The following is a 15,113-nucleotide window of genomic DNA, read 5'->3' as shown; positions in this document are numbered from 1 at the left end:
GCTGCTCACACAGGCAGTGCCAAGCAGCCAGCCCTTCTGCCCTCCATGTAACCCTGTGGGCGGGGCACACTGCTGGCCCTGGGGAGCCCTGGGTCCAATCCCACTGTGCCGCAGGGGAAGACAGGGTTGGGAGAGGGGTTTCCAGCTCTCAAAGGCTCTCCTCCCTGCCCCCTAGCGTCCTTTTCTTGCAGCCCTGGCTAGCTTGCCTGGGTCCTGCTAGACAGGGTGCCACGGCTGGCCACCAGCGCTCTTGGGAGCCTAGCTCCCTACGCCCCACAGCAGCCAGGGCTCTGGGCTCCTAAACCCAGGCTGCCTGGGTTAAACTGCCCTTGCCCTGCCATCACAGCTTCCCTCTCAGTTGAGCCAGGCCTGCCCGGGGGTAGTTGGGCAACACCTGTGCCCATCCTTTCTCCCTGGCCGCAGGGAACCTGCTCTCCCCTGGCCCAGCTGCCTGCTGTAGCCACAGGGCTGAAGGGGGAGGAGCCAGGCCGTGTCCTTAGCCATATTCCAGTGCAGCATTAGGCCGGCATGGCTGGGCTTCCAGCCCGAGTCCTGGCAGGGGGGACTGCCGCCAGAGCCACTGGGCCAAGGGGAATGTTCTGGAACTGTAGGGAGCCTGTGTGACTCAGTTTCTCTCTCTACTTTGCATTGTTACCTCAGGGGTGCGAAACAGTTAACGCTGTGCCAGGAGCCAGGAACCCGCGGTCTGTGCCCCAAAGCTGGGGGATGGGGACCTGAATGGGACTAGCTGAAACCTGCCCTCTCAAGGGTGGAGTCAGAAGGCCCATGGGAGCCTGAGGGGGCCATCAAGCACCCTCCCCCCAACGCACACACAGGGGAAGGTGATTTTGCCCCCCACCTCTCAGCAAGGGGAGCAGTGCCAGCGAACAAAGGGGGGAGGAGGATTAAGGGCTGCCCTAGGAAGGGGCGCAGGGTATGCAGCCAGATGGCCCTGGGTACCCCATGCCCTTCCAGCCACACTCCTCTCCTCAGCACTTCCTATTGGCTACTTTAGGCTCCTCCCCACTCAGCCTGCTGGCTCTGGTGGGGCTCAGCCAGTGCCTGATGTGCCCATGGTTGTGGGCACCAAACGTGCGGTGGGGGCACTGGGGCGGGGGAGGGCCCTGGCAAGGCCGCTGCTGCCACACTCAGCATTGCAACAGCTAAATCCCCTAGGCCCAGGAGTCCTGGCTCCCCTCCGCCGCTCCCAGTGCCTGGGATAGATCCCAGGAGTCCTGGCTCCAAGTCCTGCCTTGCTCTACCCTCTAGACCCCACCCCCTCCCAGAGCTGGAGGTAGAAGCCAGGAGGCCTGGCTGTCTCCCCCTTTCTCGTCTTTGCTCTGCCCCCCACCCCCCATCACAGCAGCACAGGGACAATATATAGTGTTATTTACAGAGCTCTGGCTGGGGTAATGGGGCAGGGGGCATTGGTCGTGTCTGGGGGAGGGGGACAGAGGAATGCTCCATGCTGATTTTTCAGCAGCTACCTCCAACATGTGTGTCCCCCGCCCATCCCAACATGGGCACTAGCTACACAGGCACCCCTGAAGTCCCTATTGCCCCCAGGGGCAGTGGAGGGTGTGGGGATGGGGCACCTGTAGCTGAAACTGCTGGTTAGTGACCAGCAGGGGTGGCAAGGGTTAAAATTCACCAGCTGGTTGAGGCCTATTGGACTGTCAAGTCCTGTGTTACTCCCCCAGCCCAGAGTGGGCCTAGCTAGCCCCATAGCCTCCCTTCCCCCTGGAGCCGGCCCATGAGCCATCTAGCTTGGCATCCTGTCCCCTCCCATCAGCCCCATGGGCCCATCTAGCCTGGCATCTTGTTGCACTGGTTCAGGCCCAGGGGGTGCCCAGCAGCTAAGAATCCAGCCTATGAGCCACCTGGATGGGGGGCCTTGATCACAATTTTATTTTAAAAGCAAAATTAAAAACCAAGGACAAATTAGTTGGAGAAAAGTAAATAAAATTCCAACTTAACGGGGAAAAAGGCAAACAAAACCTCCCTTTGAATGACGGAACAGGATGGCCCCCCCCTTTGAACTGACCCCCTTAAACGGGAACTAAAACAAAGGGCAGTTGGGGTGGGGGCACCTGAATTTTCTATTTAATGTTTTTTAAAAAGGAAAGAAACAATGGAACGAAAACAAAGCAAAGTGTTTTCTCGGTACCGAGAAAAGTGACAGAATCAAAGCAACAGGGTATTATTGTGGGGGGAGGCTTAAAAGAGTAAATAAAATTAAACAATTAATGTGACTTTTAAAACTTTGAGACAAAATGACTCAGTAAATGAACCCGAACATTTAATGTAGGGGAGATGGAAAAAGATTTAAAGGCTAAAAAGGAAATGCCATCAAAGTAAGAAACATGAAATGAATGAAAAAGGTGGCAAACGGTTTTCTTTAATGACTCTGTGAAATGACTCAGCGGTTTAAAAGCAGAACCTGACTGAAAATTGAATTTTTTTAGTTAAGGAAAATTGTAAATGAATAAAAATTTGAAAAAGACACACCTGAAAGGGAAATGCTAACGATGAAAAAGCCACAGGACACTGGCTCTTAACCAGAAACCTTTGTAAAGAGGTGGGGAAAAAACAAGTCTCTGAAATCCATTTTTAAAAATGTAACGGGGAAATGGTTCTTAACCAACTCCAGAACCGATTTTAAAAGGCAGGTGGGCGGGCGGGCGGGGGGTTGGCATCGAAATAGGTTTGAAAAGTCGGTCCCTGCTGCTGTCCCCACCTAGTGGGCATCACTGGCACAGCCTCCTCCTGCTCCGTTCCCCCTTGTCTGGGGTCTGTTCTGCACCCCCAGTGGCCATGGCCGGTGCTGCACCCCCATTGTCTGTGTCTCTTTCTGAGCCCCGGTGGCCACGGCTGGTGCTGTACCCCCCCATTGTCTGCGTCCCCAGTGACCAAGGCTGGTGCTGCTCCCCCACATTGTCTGAAGCCTGTTCTGTGCCCTCGGTGGCCGTGGCCGGTGCTGCACCCCCATTGTCTGCATCCCATTCTGTGCCACCCGGTGACTAAGGCTGGTGCTGCTCCCTCACATTGTCTGAAGCCCGTTCTGCCCCCCTCTGCCCCGGCGCGGGGCTCAGGCACTCAGGTCGATGGTGATGTGCCGGTAGATCTGCGTGTCTCCCTTGAAGCTGGCGGCGAAGACGAAGTCCCGCTGGTGGACGGCCAGGTGGGCAAAAGAGCGGGGCGCCTGGGTGTTCAGCTCCTGGAAGCGGACAAAGAGGCCCGAGCGGGCATCGTAGCGGTAAACCTGGCTGAAGGAGTAGTCGTTGCCCAGCACGGCATAGCGGTGGTTCCCAATGCCCAGCGGCTGGAAGACCATGGAGCCGCGCGATGGCATGTGCTGGACGTCCCGGAACATGGAGCCCTCCCAGCGCATCACCTGAAGAGGCAGAGAGGACTGTGGGTTATGCCAGAAATGCCAGCAGGGCAGAGAGGCTGGAGATTACAGTGGATGAGAAGCTTGACTGGGATGATTTAGTTGGGATTGGTCCTGCTTTGAGCAGGGGCTTGGACTAGATGACCTCCTGAGGTCCCTTCCAACCCTGATATTCTCTGATTCTATGGGTAATGCCAGACTGGAGGCAGAGGGCATCATGGGGGACAGAAAGCATGCTGAGAGAAGAGAATGATGGGAGTGGCTGAGTGGGAGCAAAGCAAGATGGGAGCATATTGGGGGCAGAGGCAAAGTCAAGAGTATGGTGGGAGAAGCTGAGCAGAGACAGAGAGCATTATGGGGTCAGAGCATTCCGGGAGCAGAGCATTCCGGGAGCACTGTTAGCAGGGTACACCAGGGGGGCACACTGCAGGTTTGCTGGATGCATGCAGGGCATGCTGGGAGCAGGGGGGTGCACACCAGGCACAGGGCACGCTGGGCACAGGGCACGCTGAGAACAGGAGGTGCACGCCAGGCACAGGGCACACCGGCACGGGGGGGGCACGCTAGGCGCTGGGCAGGCGGGGAACAGGGCACATTGGGGGCACACTGGGAACGGGAGGTGCACGCTGGGCGCAGGGCACGCTGGGGACACGCCAGGCGCTGACCTTGGAGTCACCAATGAAGCGGGTCAGGCATACGTAGACGTCCCCGCGCAGGCGGAAGTGCTTAACGGCGTAGACGTCGTCCATGTCGGGGATATCCGTGTGGCGCAGGAAGGCACGGCCGGGCCGGCTCCACTGGTAGACCACGGGGCGCTGGGAGCTGCTGGCCAGGATGAGGCTGGGCCGGCCGGCGAGCTCCAGGAACTCCACGTGGGTGTCGCGGTGCCAGGCATGCAGGGCCTGGTGGGCGTAGAAGCCGCGCCCACCCCAGCGGAAGAGCGTGGTGGCCCCCGCCTTGGAGCTGTCGGCCACGGCCAGGAACCAGTCGCCGTCCACCCGGAAACTGGCCAGGGCGTTGGGCTTGCGGATGCGCTGCGGGCCCAGCTCCTGCAGCCGCACGAAGCGCCCCGAGGCCCCCTCCTGGCGCCACACATGGGAACCCCCGGCCAGCTGTGCCAGCACCACCAGCAGCCGCCCCTCCACCACCAGCGGCTTGCAGGCCACGGGCGACGAGCCTGTGGGGGCAGGGGTCAGGGGGGCTGCCCAAGGGGGCAGGGATCGGGGGGTTGCCCCAGGGGGCAGGGGGGCTGCCCAAGGGAGACAGGGATCGGGGGGCTACCCAAGGGGGCAGGGATCGGGGGGCTGCCCAAGGGGGGCAGAGGTTAGAAAGAGGGAGGAAGGGAGAGGGGTTCAGGAAGGCTGCACAGGGGGAGGGTTTTGGGGGGAAGGCTGTCCCTGGGGTGGGGAGATGGGTTAAGGGGGTCAGGGGATCTGCCTGGTGGGAAGAAAAGGGGCAGCTGAAGGTAGGGGTGCCGGGGGGGTGGGTGATCTCATGGAGGGGAGGGGGCTGCTCCGGGGTACCCCTGGGGCAGGGCTCAGGGGGGCTGTGAGGGTATCCCTGCAGGTGGGGTGCAGGGGGCACTGGCGGACATGGTGGGGAGGTGGTGCACAAGGGGACTCGGGGGTAGCCGGGGGGGCTGGGGCCCTCGCTCACCGTTGATGGAGGCGTAGGCCCGGAAGGCCCCGTCCAGGTGGTCCCACTCAAGCAGGCTGCAGCGCCCTGCGAAGGGCTGGGTGATGGCCACGTGCTGCTCCCCCCGGTACCAGAACGGCTCCACCGCCAGTGCCTGGAAGGGCAGCGACTGGAACAGTACCAGCGCTGGTGGGGGTGGAGGTTAGACCAGGGCTGGGGAGCAGCTGGGCGCCTGGGTTCATCCCCAGCTCTGCGCTCACTTCTGCTTCCTGTGCCAGCCTTGAGACAATAGAACCCAGGAGTCCTGGCTCCCAGCCCCCTGCACTGGACCTCCCTCCCCTCCTGGGTCTGGAGATAGAACCCAGGAGTCCTGAGGCTTCTCACACAGCCAGCTCTGGAGCAGTTTGTGTCTCACCAGGAATTGGGTTGAGATGCAGCGAGGGCAATGAGCTAAGAAGCATTTTCCCTTCCAATGGGTTCACCCGGGGCTGAGATGCAGCCACCTCTGGGGCGGGGCAGCTGGGGAACAGCCGCACATAACGCCGCATGGGGCCGGCTACCCGAGGCTGGGTGCAGCTGGCTCAGGGGTTCCGTACCGGTGGTAATGCAGTCAAAGTCCTGAAGGTGCAGCTGGCTCAGCCGGGTGCCGTTGAGCTCGGCCGGGCCCTGGCACTCGCCCAGCTCAGCGCTGGCATTGGTGCTGCTCAGCCACTCCACCAGCCACTTGATCCGGCAGTCGCAGTGGAAGGGGTTCCCCCGCAGGTCCCTGGTGGGAGAATCGCCCCGCGTGGGGCCGGGGGACATGGGGCAGGGGGGCCGGAGCCAGGCAGCAAGGCCCTCCTCTGCCCCTCCCCCCCACTGCTGCCCCGTCCTCACCCTTCATTTCTTCCTCCTCCTCTTTTCTGCCCATCTCTACCCCCCACCGCTCCTCCGCATCCCCTCCCCCACGCCTGCCCCCCAGTCCCGCCTCTGCCCCCCACTCACACGTGGGTGAGGGCATCCAGGCCCCGGAACAGGTGGCGTGGCAGCGTCTGCAGCTGGTTGTGTGCCAGGCTCCTGGACGGGGGGAGACGTCAGATGGGGAGGGCCCTTCGACACCGGTGCCCTTCCCCTCTGGGGGGTGTTTGCTCCCATCTGGCCACAGGGCGGGGGGCAGGGTCCCGTGGGGACAGAGGGGTCCCAGTGTGTGTGGGGGGATGGGGTGGGGGTTCCACTGGTACGGGCTGTCCGCGGGTCGGGGGGGAGTGTGGGGATAGGTTCCCTTGGGGGTTGCCCCATTGGGGAACTCATTTTAGGGGTGACAGGAGTGTCAGGGGGAGGGGTCCCCTTGGGGGGTGTCACATCAGGCTGATGTTGAGGTCCCTGGGAGGGTGTTAGTGCCAAGGAACCTCTGGTGTCAGGGATCGCAGGGGGATATCAGGGCTGGGTGTCAGGGGGTTCTTGGGGGGTCTGTCAGTGTTGGGGTGGGGGGTGTTGGGGGGCCAAGGGGGTCAGTCACAGGGGTCCCTGGGGTCTGGTATTAGAGTGCTGGGGGGTCATCGTGGTCTGTCGGTGCTGGGGAGCTGGTGAGGTCCCCAGAGTCCATCGGTTTTCGGGGGCCAGGGGGGTCACTGGGGTCTGTTGGTGCTGGGGGGCCAGAGGCCATGCGGGGGGGGGTGTCACTCACAGATGCACAAGCCCCTTGAGGCCCCGCAGTGCGTTCTTGGAAATGGAGCCGACTTTGTTGTTCTCGATGAACCTGCAAGGGGGGGGCTCTGTCAGTGGGTCACGCCCTGTGTGCCCCCTGCTTCCCGCCCCCACAAAGTCCCCTGTGCAGACTCCCCCTTGCACCCCCACCCCCTCGCACACTCACAGATACTCCAGGTGCAGGAGTCCCACGAAGGCATCGTCCCTGATCAGCCCCAGGGTGCTGGATGTGAACAGGCTGGGGAGAGAGGGGGAGTCAGTGCCTGCCCGGACCCTGAACCCTTGACCTCCCTCAATCCCAGTCCACAGCCTCCGCTCCCCCCAGACAGCCTTGTCCTGGCTCCAGAAGGGGAGTGGGGCCTTATGGTTAGAGTGGGCGGGGACTGGGAGCCAGGACTCCTGGGTTCCCTTGCTTGCTCTGCCACAGACCTGCTGGGTAAATCTGGGCAAGTCATTTCCCTGCTCCGTGCCTTAGTTTCCCCTTGCCCCCTGTGTCTGTGTAGATGGTGAGCTCTGTGGGGCAGGGCCCATCCCTCACTGTGCCTGGGCGGCACCCGGCTCGGGGCTGTGAGCATTCCTGGGCTAACGGTGAGCACCTGCCCCCCACAAGACTGCCCCCTCAGCTGCCCCCTCTGAGCAGCACACATCCATTTGCACATGCACCTTCCCATATGCACTGGCTGACACACACCCATTTGCACACTCACCTCCCCGTACACACTGGCCAGCACACACCCATTTTCATGCTCTCCCTGCCCCCATGGGCTACCATGCACAGACATGGCTCCCCCTTGCACACTAGAGAGTTGGGGGCATTGGTCTCCTTACAGCAGCTGCAGGGATGGCGTCTGCAGGAAACTTCCCTCTTGGAGCTCAGTGAATCCGGATCGCACCAGGGACCTGGGGAGGGGAGACGGGGTGTGAGGGGGCTACGGGTCAGAACTGGCACCAGCACCGGTGCTGCACCCATCACCAGGACTCCCACAGAGAGGGCACAGCACCACGGGCAGCTTCAGAGCCAGGAGAGGAACCAAGTCCAGAACCAGCACCAACATCAGACCAGCACCAGCAGTCCAGAACCAGACCAGAACCAGCACCATCAGACCAGCACCACCAATCCAGAACCAGCACCATCAGATCAACATCAGACCAGAACCAGCACCATCAGACCAGAACCAGCACCATCAGACCAGCACCAGACCAGAACCAGCACCATCAGACCAGAACCAGACCAGAACCAGCACCATCAGACCAGAACCAGCACCATCAGACCAATATCAGACCAGCCCCAGCAGTCCAGAACCAGACCAGAACCAGCACCATCAGACCAGGACCACCAGTCCAGAACCGGCACCACCTTCTGATCACAACCAGCACCGCCATCAGGAACAGAACCAGCACTAATATGAGACCAAAACCGACTTCAAACCAGTCCCAATAGCAAACCCAAAGCTGAACCAGAGCCAACACAGAACCAGAACTGACCATAAACCAGAACCAGCACCAGCCTCCTGCCAAGACCCAGGTTCAACAGCACCATTGAGAGAGGCAGCCTGGAGGCCCGAGCTAAAACCAGCTGGGAGGACGATGTTAATCAGGAAAAGGAGGCTGATAATTGGACTCATTTCAGAGCCCCGGAGAGACCCCGAAGCGCTGGCAGTCACTGGGTGGAGGAAGGCCGTGCTGGTTCCAAAACCAACCCGCTTTAGAGGGGCCGTGAGGGCGGTTCTACAACCTATACAGCGCCTGGATGGGAGGAAGGGGAGTGGTGAGTATCAGTGGGGGGTGGGTTTATGTTTCCCTCCACATTGTTGGTGATAATGTTGAAGAGCATAATTTATCTTTCTCCGTGGCCCAAGGGGCTCCTGGGACACATAAACAGAGGAGTCTCGAGTAGGGGCAGAGAGGTTCCTCGGCCCTGGTGTGTATACAGCTGGACTCCTGTGTCCAGTTCAGGAAGGAGGCGGATAAATTGCAGAGGAGCCAGAGAAGAACCAGGAGGAGGATTATAAGACCAGAAAAGTCCAGGAGCTCCATCGCTGTAGCTGAGCACAGCGCAGGTCCAGGGGTGACGTGATCCTGGCTAGAACAGAGCGTTAGTCCAGCAGAGGAAAGTCTAACATGATCCAAGGGCTGGGAGTCAAAATTAGACAATTTCAGACTAGAAACAAGATGTAAATTGTTACTGGCGAGAGCATTAACCATGGGAGCAATTAGCCAAGGGTTGGGGATGCTCCCTCACTGGCAATGTTTAAGCCATGGTTGGACATTGTCGAACAGCTCTGCTCTAGGGATGACTTGGGCCCTTCTCCGACTTGGGAGTCCCACGAGATGCGCACAATAGTCCCTCCTGCCTTGGAACCTGGGACTCAAGCCAGAACCAGGCGCCCCCTGGCACTGAGCCAGCACCTCTATCACAGCACGACTGGTACCACTGCCAGAACCAGCCCCAGAGCCTTCCCAAGGGGACACCGGGAGCAAGGCCGCCAGCACCATCCAACCCAAACCAGCCCCCGCGCAACGCCCACCCCGGGTGCAGAGCTGTAGTGGAGCTGGTGAATGGCCCAGCACCAGAACCAGCACCTTAACCAGAACAGCCAGCAACCTCCGACCAGCACCAGCATCAGAACCAGCCCCAAATCAGAGCTGCTCCCAGAACCAGAACCAGCCCCAAATCAGAGCTGCTCCCAGCACCAGAACCAGAACCAGCCCCAAATCAGAGCTGCTCCCAGCACCAGAACCAGCACCAATATCAAATGAGGACCAGAACCAATGCCAGAATCAGCATCAATGTCAAACCAGAACTAGCACAAAGATCCAAGTGGCACAAAGACCAGCGGTGACACTGAACCAGTACCAGAACCAGTGCCAGAATCAGGTTCTCAGCAGGCCCCCTACCAGGGCTGACACCAGTGTCCCACCAGACACAACGCAGTCACCCACCCCAGCCGGCAAATAGACCAGAACCAGCCACAGCAACAGAACTGGCACCAGTGACCGATAAACCCAGCACCATTGAATCAGAACCAGAATCAAATTACAGCTCCAGCTTCCAGTAACAAGGGATTGTGTGACAGGGCAGGGTCGTGAGGAGGGGGGTGCAGGGGTGGCAGAGGGCTGCTGGGGGATCTTACAGGGAGGTGATGTCGGGGGGCAGTCCTTGGGGGACCCCGTCTGTCCTGTCACACAGTGCGTTGTCCTGGGTGCAGCTGCAGCCGATGGGGCATTTCCGCCGGGGGGCCCGGCGCCGCTCACCCCCCCCAGCCGCCAGCAGCAGTAGCATGAGGAGGGGGGCACAGGCCCATGGTCCCCCCCAGCCCATTGTCTGGCCCAGGGGCCCTGGGCTGCTCCCCCCTATACAACCCTGGGACCCCCTCCACGCTGGGGTCCTTCTACCTATCCCTGAATTCCTGATTCTTGCTATGCAGCTCTCTGCCACCCCTGTATCTCTCCCCCTAGCCACCCCTGTATCTACCCCTCTATCCACCCCTGTATCTCTCCGTCCACCCTGTATCTCTCCCCCTAGTCACCCCTGTATCTACCCCTCTATCCACCCCTGTATCTCTCCGTCCACCCTGTATCTCTCCCCCTAGTCACCCCTGTATCTACCCCTCTATCCACCCCTGTATCTCTCCATCCACCCCTGTATCTACCCCTCTATCCACCCCTGTATCTACCCCTCTATCCACCCCTGTATCTCTCCCCCTAGTCACCCCTATATCTACCCCTCTATCCACCCCTGTATCTCTCCGTCCACCCTGTATCTCTCCCCCTAGTCACCCCTGTATCTACCCCTCTATCCACCCTTGTATCTCTCCGTCCACCCTGTATCTCTCCCCCTAGTCACCCCTGTATCTCTCCATCCACCCCTGTATCTACCCCTCTATCCACCCCTGTATCTACCCTGTATCTGTCCCTTTATTTTTCTGTCTAACCCTGTGTCTCTCCATCCATCCCCGGTTCTGTCCCGCTGTCCCCCTGCGATCTCGGTCAGTCCGCTTGTCGGTGCTCCCCCGTCCCGCTGTTCTTGTGGCCGTCCCTTCCTCTGTGAGTGGCAGTGCTGCCAGCCAATCGCGAGCCGGAGATGGGGAACCTTGGGGAGGGGGGTGTTGACCAGGGGCGGAGCCATAAGGAAAGAAAAGGAGGGGGGCAGCTCAGCCCAGGGGCTGGGAGAAGGGGTCGGACACCCGGACTCCTGGGTTCTACCTCAGCCCTGGGGGGCACTGGGGTCTGGTGGTTAGACTGGGGGAGCGCTGAGAGCCAGGACTCCTGGGTTCTGTCCTGGCCGTGGGAGGGCTCAGCAGCTGCCTGGGCCATTCCCTGTTTGTGCCAAAAAGTGAAGCTCTGTGTGTCATGGAAGCAAACCATGTGGCTGGAGTGAGGGGGTGGGGGTCACCCTGGGGTGACGGGAGGGCGGGGGCAGCAGGGTTATATAATTTTTGGTGGTGCCCAGAACAGGTCCAAGTCCTGCCCCCCCCCCACCTGCCTAAGGCTCTGGGAGGGAGTTTGGGTGTGGGGTGCAGGCCCTGGGCGGGGGCAGGGAGTTGGGGTGCAGGAGGGGGTGCGGGCTCTGGCAGGGAGTATGGGTGCTGGGTGTGGGCTCTGTGCTGGGGCAGGGGTTGGGGTGCAGGAGGGAATGCAGGGGGCGGGCTCTGGGAGAGAGTTGGGGTGCAAGAGGGGGGTGGGCTCTGGGAGGGAGGGGAAGGAGTTGGGGTGCAGGGTGCAGGTTCTGGGAGGGAGTGTGGGTGCTGGGTGTGGGCTCTGGGCTGGGGCAGGGGGTTGGGGTACAGGAGGGGGTGAGGGGTGCAGCACATACCTCAGGCGGCTCCCAAAAGCAACCCGCACACCCCTACGGCAGTGGCTCCTACCTGGGGGGCCGGGAGGTCTCTGCATGTCGCTGGCTGCAGGGATCACCTCCGCTTCTCCCAGTGGCCGCAGTTCCAATGGCGGACACGGCGCTCAGGGCAGGGGCATGCATGGAGACACAGGGGCCACAGGGACGTGCCAACTGCTTCTGGGAGTGGCGTGCCGTGCGAAGCAAGGGCAGGCAGGAAGTTGCTTTAGGCCCGCTGCACGTCTGGTGATGGCGGCAGGGGCCCCCAGTCCCTTTAAAATCATCTGGGGCAGCAGGCAGGGCTGGGGAGATACCCGGCCCTGAACATTGGTGGAGCCAAGCTGCCGGGCCTTGAATATTCCTGGAGCCCGGGCACCACGGGCCCATATAACTCACCACCCCTGCTGGGGGGAGTTAGGTGGTGAGGCAACTTGGCCCCACCTCCCCCCACCAACTGACCATGTACCCCACCCAGCATCACCAAGCTCCACTTACAGAAGCAGGCCCCACCCACAACCCCAGGTCACCGCCATTACAAAGAGCTAACAGGTGGTGTCAGTAGGGTTCAGAGTGAACATCCATGTGCTCCATGACCAGTAAGGGCTGGGACTGCATGACCGCATCCTACACCTGCTGTTAACCCTCTGCTAGCCGCAGAGCAGGATAATGATCTGCCATTGCCGCCAGTTACCAGAGTTACCCTGTACTCCCGGGACCAGAGGACACCACCCCACTCCCAGAGCCTGGGAGAGAAACCAGGAATCCTGACTCCCAGCCTCCCCTGCTTTGATCCCTGGAATTGCCCCGGACACAAAGAAAGCCTCATAGATGGCGGGAACTGGGGGGATGCAGGATCGTCGCAACTCCTACTGTAGACAGGGCCCGTGTCTGTCTGCCCAGAGAGGGCAGGGCTTATGGCTAGTTAACCTCCCCTGCCCACATCCCATCCCTCTGCTCCAGGCAGGAAATGGGACATGGGCCTTTCCCCTCTAGGGGGCACCAGCTTTAGGAGGGCAATTGGGGCTTGTTGTTAGAGCGGGGAGTGGTACTGGGAGCCAGGACTTCTGGGTTCTATCCCTGGCTCTGGGAAGAGAGTGCGGTCTAGTGTTTGGTGGGGGGCTGGGAGTCAGGACTCCTGGGTTCTTTCCCCGACTCTGCCTTCCCCCTCCCAGGCTGGTTCCTAATCTTCCTGCTATCCCAGCTGTGCCCCCTCACCCAGAAATGCCTGCTCAGATGCTCAGCACCAGGGGTGGATTGTGGGGGCCGGGGGACAATGGGCCCAGCTGTCTGGCTGCCCGCCAGTCCCTGGGAGTGGGATCCCAGCCCGGAGCTGGCATTTCCCCTCACACAGGGGCCTTTGTCCTGTGATGGGGGGTGGGAATCTGGGTGGTGGAAACTCTCCCTGCAGGGAGATGCCGGGGGCACTGGGGGGTGAGGGGGAAGGAGGCTGCAGCTGGGCAGAGGGCTTGGAGGTGTGAGTGTGGCTGGGGGGGATGGGCCCTGACAATGGGATCCGCAGCTGGAATGAGGCTAGAACAGAGAGAGAGAGAGAGAGTGTGTGTCCCTGCTGCCCCCTGCTGGAGGGGACAAGCCCTGCTGGAGGGAGGGCGGGGGAGGTGGCACCCTGTGCTTTCTTCCCGAGTGAGAATTGTGATCAGGAACCAAGAGTCCTGACTCCCAGCCCCCCTGCTGTAACCACTAGACCCCACTCCCCTCCCAGAGTCTGAGCTCACTTGTAACTTGGCTGTGCTACACTAGTCAGTGACTGTGGATGTGTGTGAAGGAATGGCAGAAATCTTGTTAGGTTTAATGACCACCTGACTCCTCTTCTTCCTGCTCAGGATCCCAAAGTGCCAGGACATTAACATTATAACATCATCCCGCTCCCTGCCCCGCCCCACCCTGCCCCAGAAACACGACCTCTCCCCTCTTTGGAATCTGCTGGATTTTGTGCTTTGCGTGGATTTATGATTCCACATACGCAGCCACCTCTGGAGCAGGGCAGCTGGGGAAAAGACGCACATCACACTGCATGGGGATGGCTTGTCCGCCCTGAGATGCAGCCACCTCTGAGTCGGGGCAGCTGGGGAACAGCCATTTAGGACAGGAAGTCCTAACCAACCTGTGTCAACCAGGAGCTAGAAGAGAGGCAGTCTGAACTGGGCTCTGGCCCAGACACTGGGGTTCACACTCCAGCTTGGCCTATCAAACTGCCTTCATGCCTTGGGATCTTTACTGGCCACGAAGCGGCAGGTTTCAGCGTCTGTCCCAGCCCTGCAGGGGGGTGCGTGGAATAGGAGGGACGATCCTGGCCAGTGGCCACCCACAGTTCAATTCCACATGGGGGCAGCAGTGGGACCCAGAGAGAGGGAGCTGCCCTGCAGCAGCCCCTTCTTCCCCCAGGGCCCGCCCCAGCCCTCTGCCCCAGTTTAATGACCCCCAGCTCCCCCCTGGCCAACCTGCAACCAGGAAACAGAATCCACCCAGCCAGGCTATACACAGGGACACGTCACCCCGACACCCAGTCACACCCGGATACACTGTCACCCCAACAGCTACACCAATACCCCGACAATCAGACACACTATCACCCTGACAGCCACACTGACACCCTGACAGCCATAGCAATACCCTGACACACTGACATGCTGTCACCCTTACAGTCACACTGATACTCCAACCCACTAACATGCTGTCACCCTGAAAGCCACACCTATACCCTTACACACTGACACATTGTTGCCCCGACAGCCACACCAATAGCCTGACACTGCTGTCCCCCTGACAGCCACACCGTCAACCTGACAGCCACACCAATACCCTGACACACTAACACGCTGTCACCCTGACAGCCACATTGATACATTGACACACTGACACAGTCACCCGGACAGCCACACTGACAGTCACCCCAACACACAGCCACACTGATACCCCGACACACTGACACAGTCACCCTGACAGCCACACTGACAGTCACCCCAACACACAGCCACACTGATACCCTGACACACTGACACAGTCACCCCAACACACAGCCACACTGATACCCCGACACACTGACACAGTCACCCGGACAGCCACACTGACAGTCACCCCAACACACAGCCACACTGATACCCTGACACACTGACACAGTCACCCTGACAGTCACCCCAACACACAGCCACACTGATACCCCGACACACTGACACAGTCACCCGGACAGCCACACTGACAGTCACCCCAACACACAGCCACACTGATACCCCGACACACTGACACAGTCACCCTGACAGCCACCCCAACACACAGCCACACTGATACCCCGACACACTGACACAGTCACCCTGACAGCCACCCCAACACACAGCCACATTGATACCCTGACACACTGACACAGTCACCCGGACAGCCACACTGACAGTCACCCCAACACACAGCCACATTGATACCCCGACACACTGACACATTGATACCCCGACACACTGACACAGTCACCCTGTCAGCCACACTGACAGTCACCCCAACACACAGCCACATTGATACCCCAACACACAGCCACACTGATACCCCGACACACTGACA

General features: G+C 60.3%; 1 protein-coding gene across 6 annotated transcripts; it reads right to left on the bottom strand.

Moving 5' to 3' along the window:
• Positions 1–1,885: 1,885 nt before the first annotated feature.
• On the bottom strand, positions 1,886–11,705 carry LOC125625891 (leucine-rich glioma-inactivated protein 1). 6 transcript variants are annotated; one of them, XM_048828485.2, is made up of 9 exons: positions 11,581–11,705; positions 7,541–7,612; positions 6,879–6,950; positions 6,693–6,764; positions 6,011–6,082; positions 5,623–5,792; positions 5,048–5,212; positions 4,057–4,568; positions 1,886–3,394 (listed from the first exon to the last, which is right to left on the bottom strand). In XM_048828485.2, the coding sequence occupies exons 1-9, from the start codon at positions 11,688–11,690 to the stop codon at positions 3,089–3,091; spliced, it is 1,551 nt and encodes a 516-aa protein (XP_048684442.1). In that variant the 5' UTR covers positions 11,691–11,705; the 3' UTR covers positions 1,886–3,088. The 6 variants fall into 6 exon arrangements, with proteins under 6 accessions (XP_048684442.1, XP_048684438.1, XP_048684439.1 ...); XM_048828481.2 differs by lacking the exon at positions 11,581–11,705 and adding an exon at positions 9,847–10,183; XM_048828482.2 differs by lacking the exon at positions 11,581–11,705 and adding an exon at positions 8,198–9,115.
• Between the last annotated feature and the right edge of the window lie 3,408 nt (positions 11,706–15,113).

Source organism: Caretta caretta, chromosome 24 (assembly GCF_965140235.1).
Source record: "Caretta caretta isolate rCarCar2 chromosome 24, rCarCar1.hap1, whole genome shotgun sequence".
Classification (NCBI taxonomy): domain Eukaryota; kingdom Metazoa; phylum Chordata; order Testudines; family Cheloniidae; genus Caretta; species Caretta caretta.
The sequence above is the reverse complement of the archived record's forward strand: the minus strand, read 5'-3'. Positions and strand labels throughout refer to the sequence as shown.

What these genes read in the sequence shown, in the direction of transcription:
- LOC125625891 (XM_048828481.2), bottom strand. Translation starts at nt 10,034, where the DNA reads ATGGGCTGGGGGGGACCATGGGCCTGTGCCCCCCTCCTCATGCTACTG. An exon ending in CTGGATGCCCTCACCCACGT is followed by an intron (nt 5,793 to 6,010) that starts GTGAGTGGGGGG and finishes TTCTCCCACCAG; the next exon opens with GGACCTGCGGGGGAACCCCT. An exon ending in GCTTCATTGGTGACTCCAAG is followed by an intron (nt 3,395 to 4,056) that starts GTCAGCGCCTGG and finishes CTGCCTCTTCAG; the next exon opens with GTGATGCGCTGGGAGGGCTC.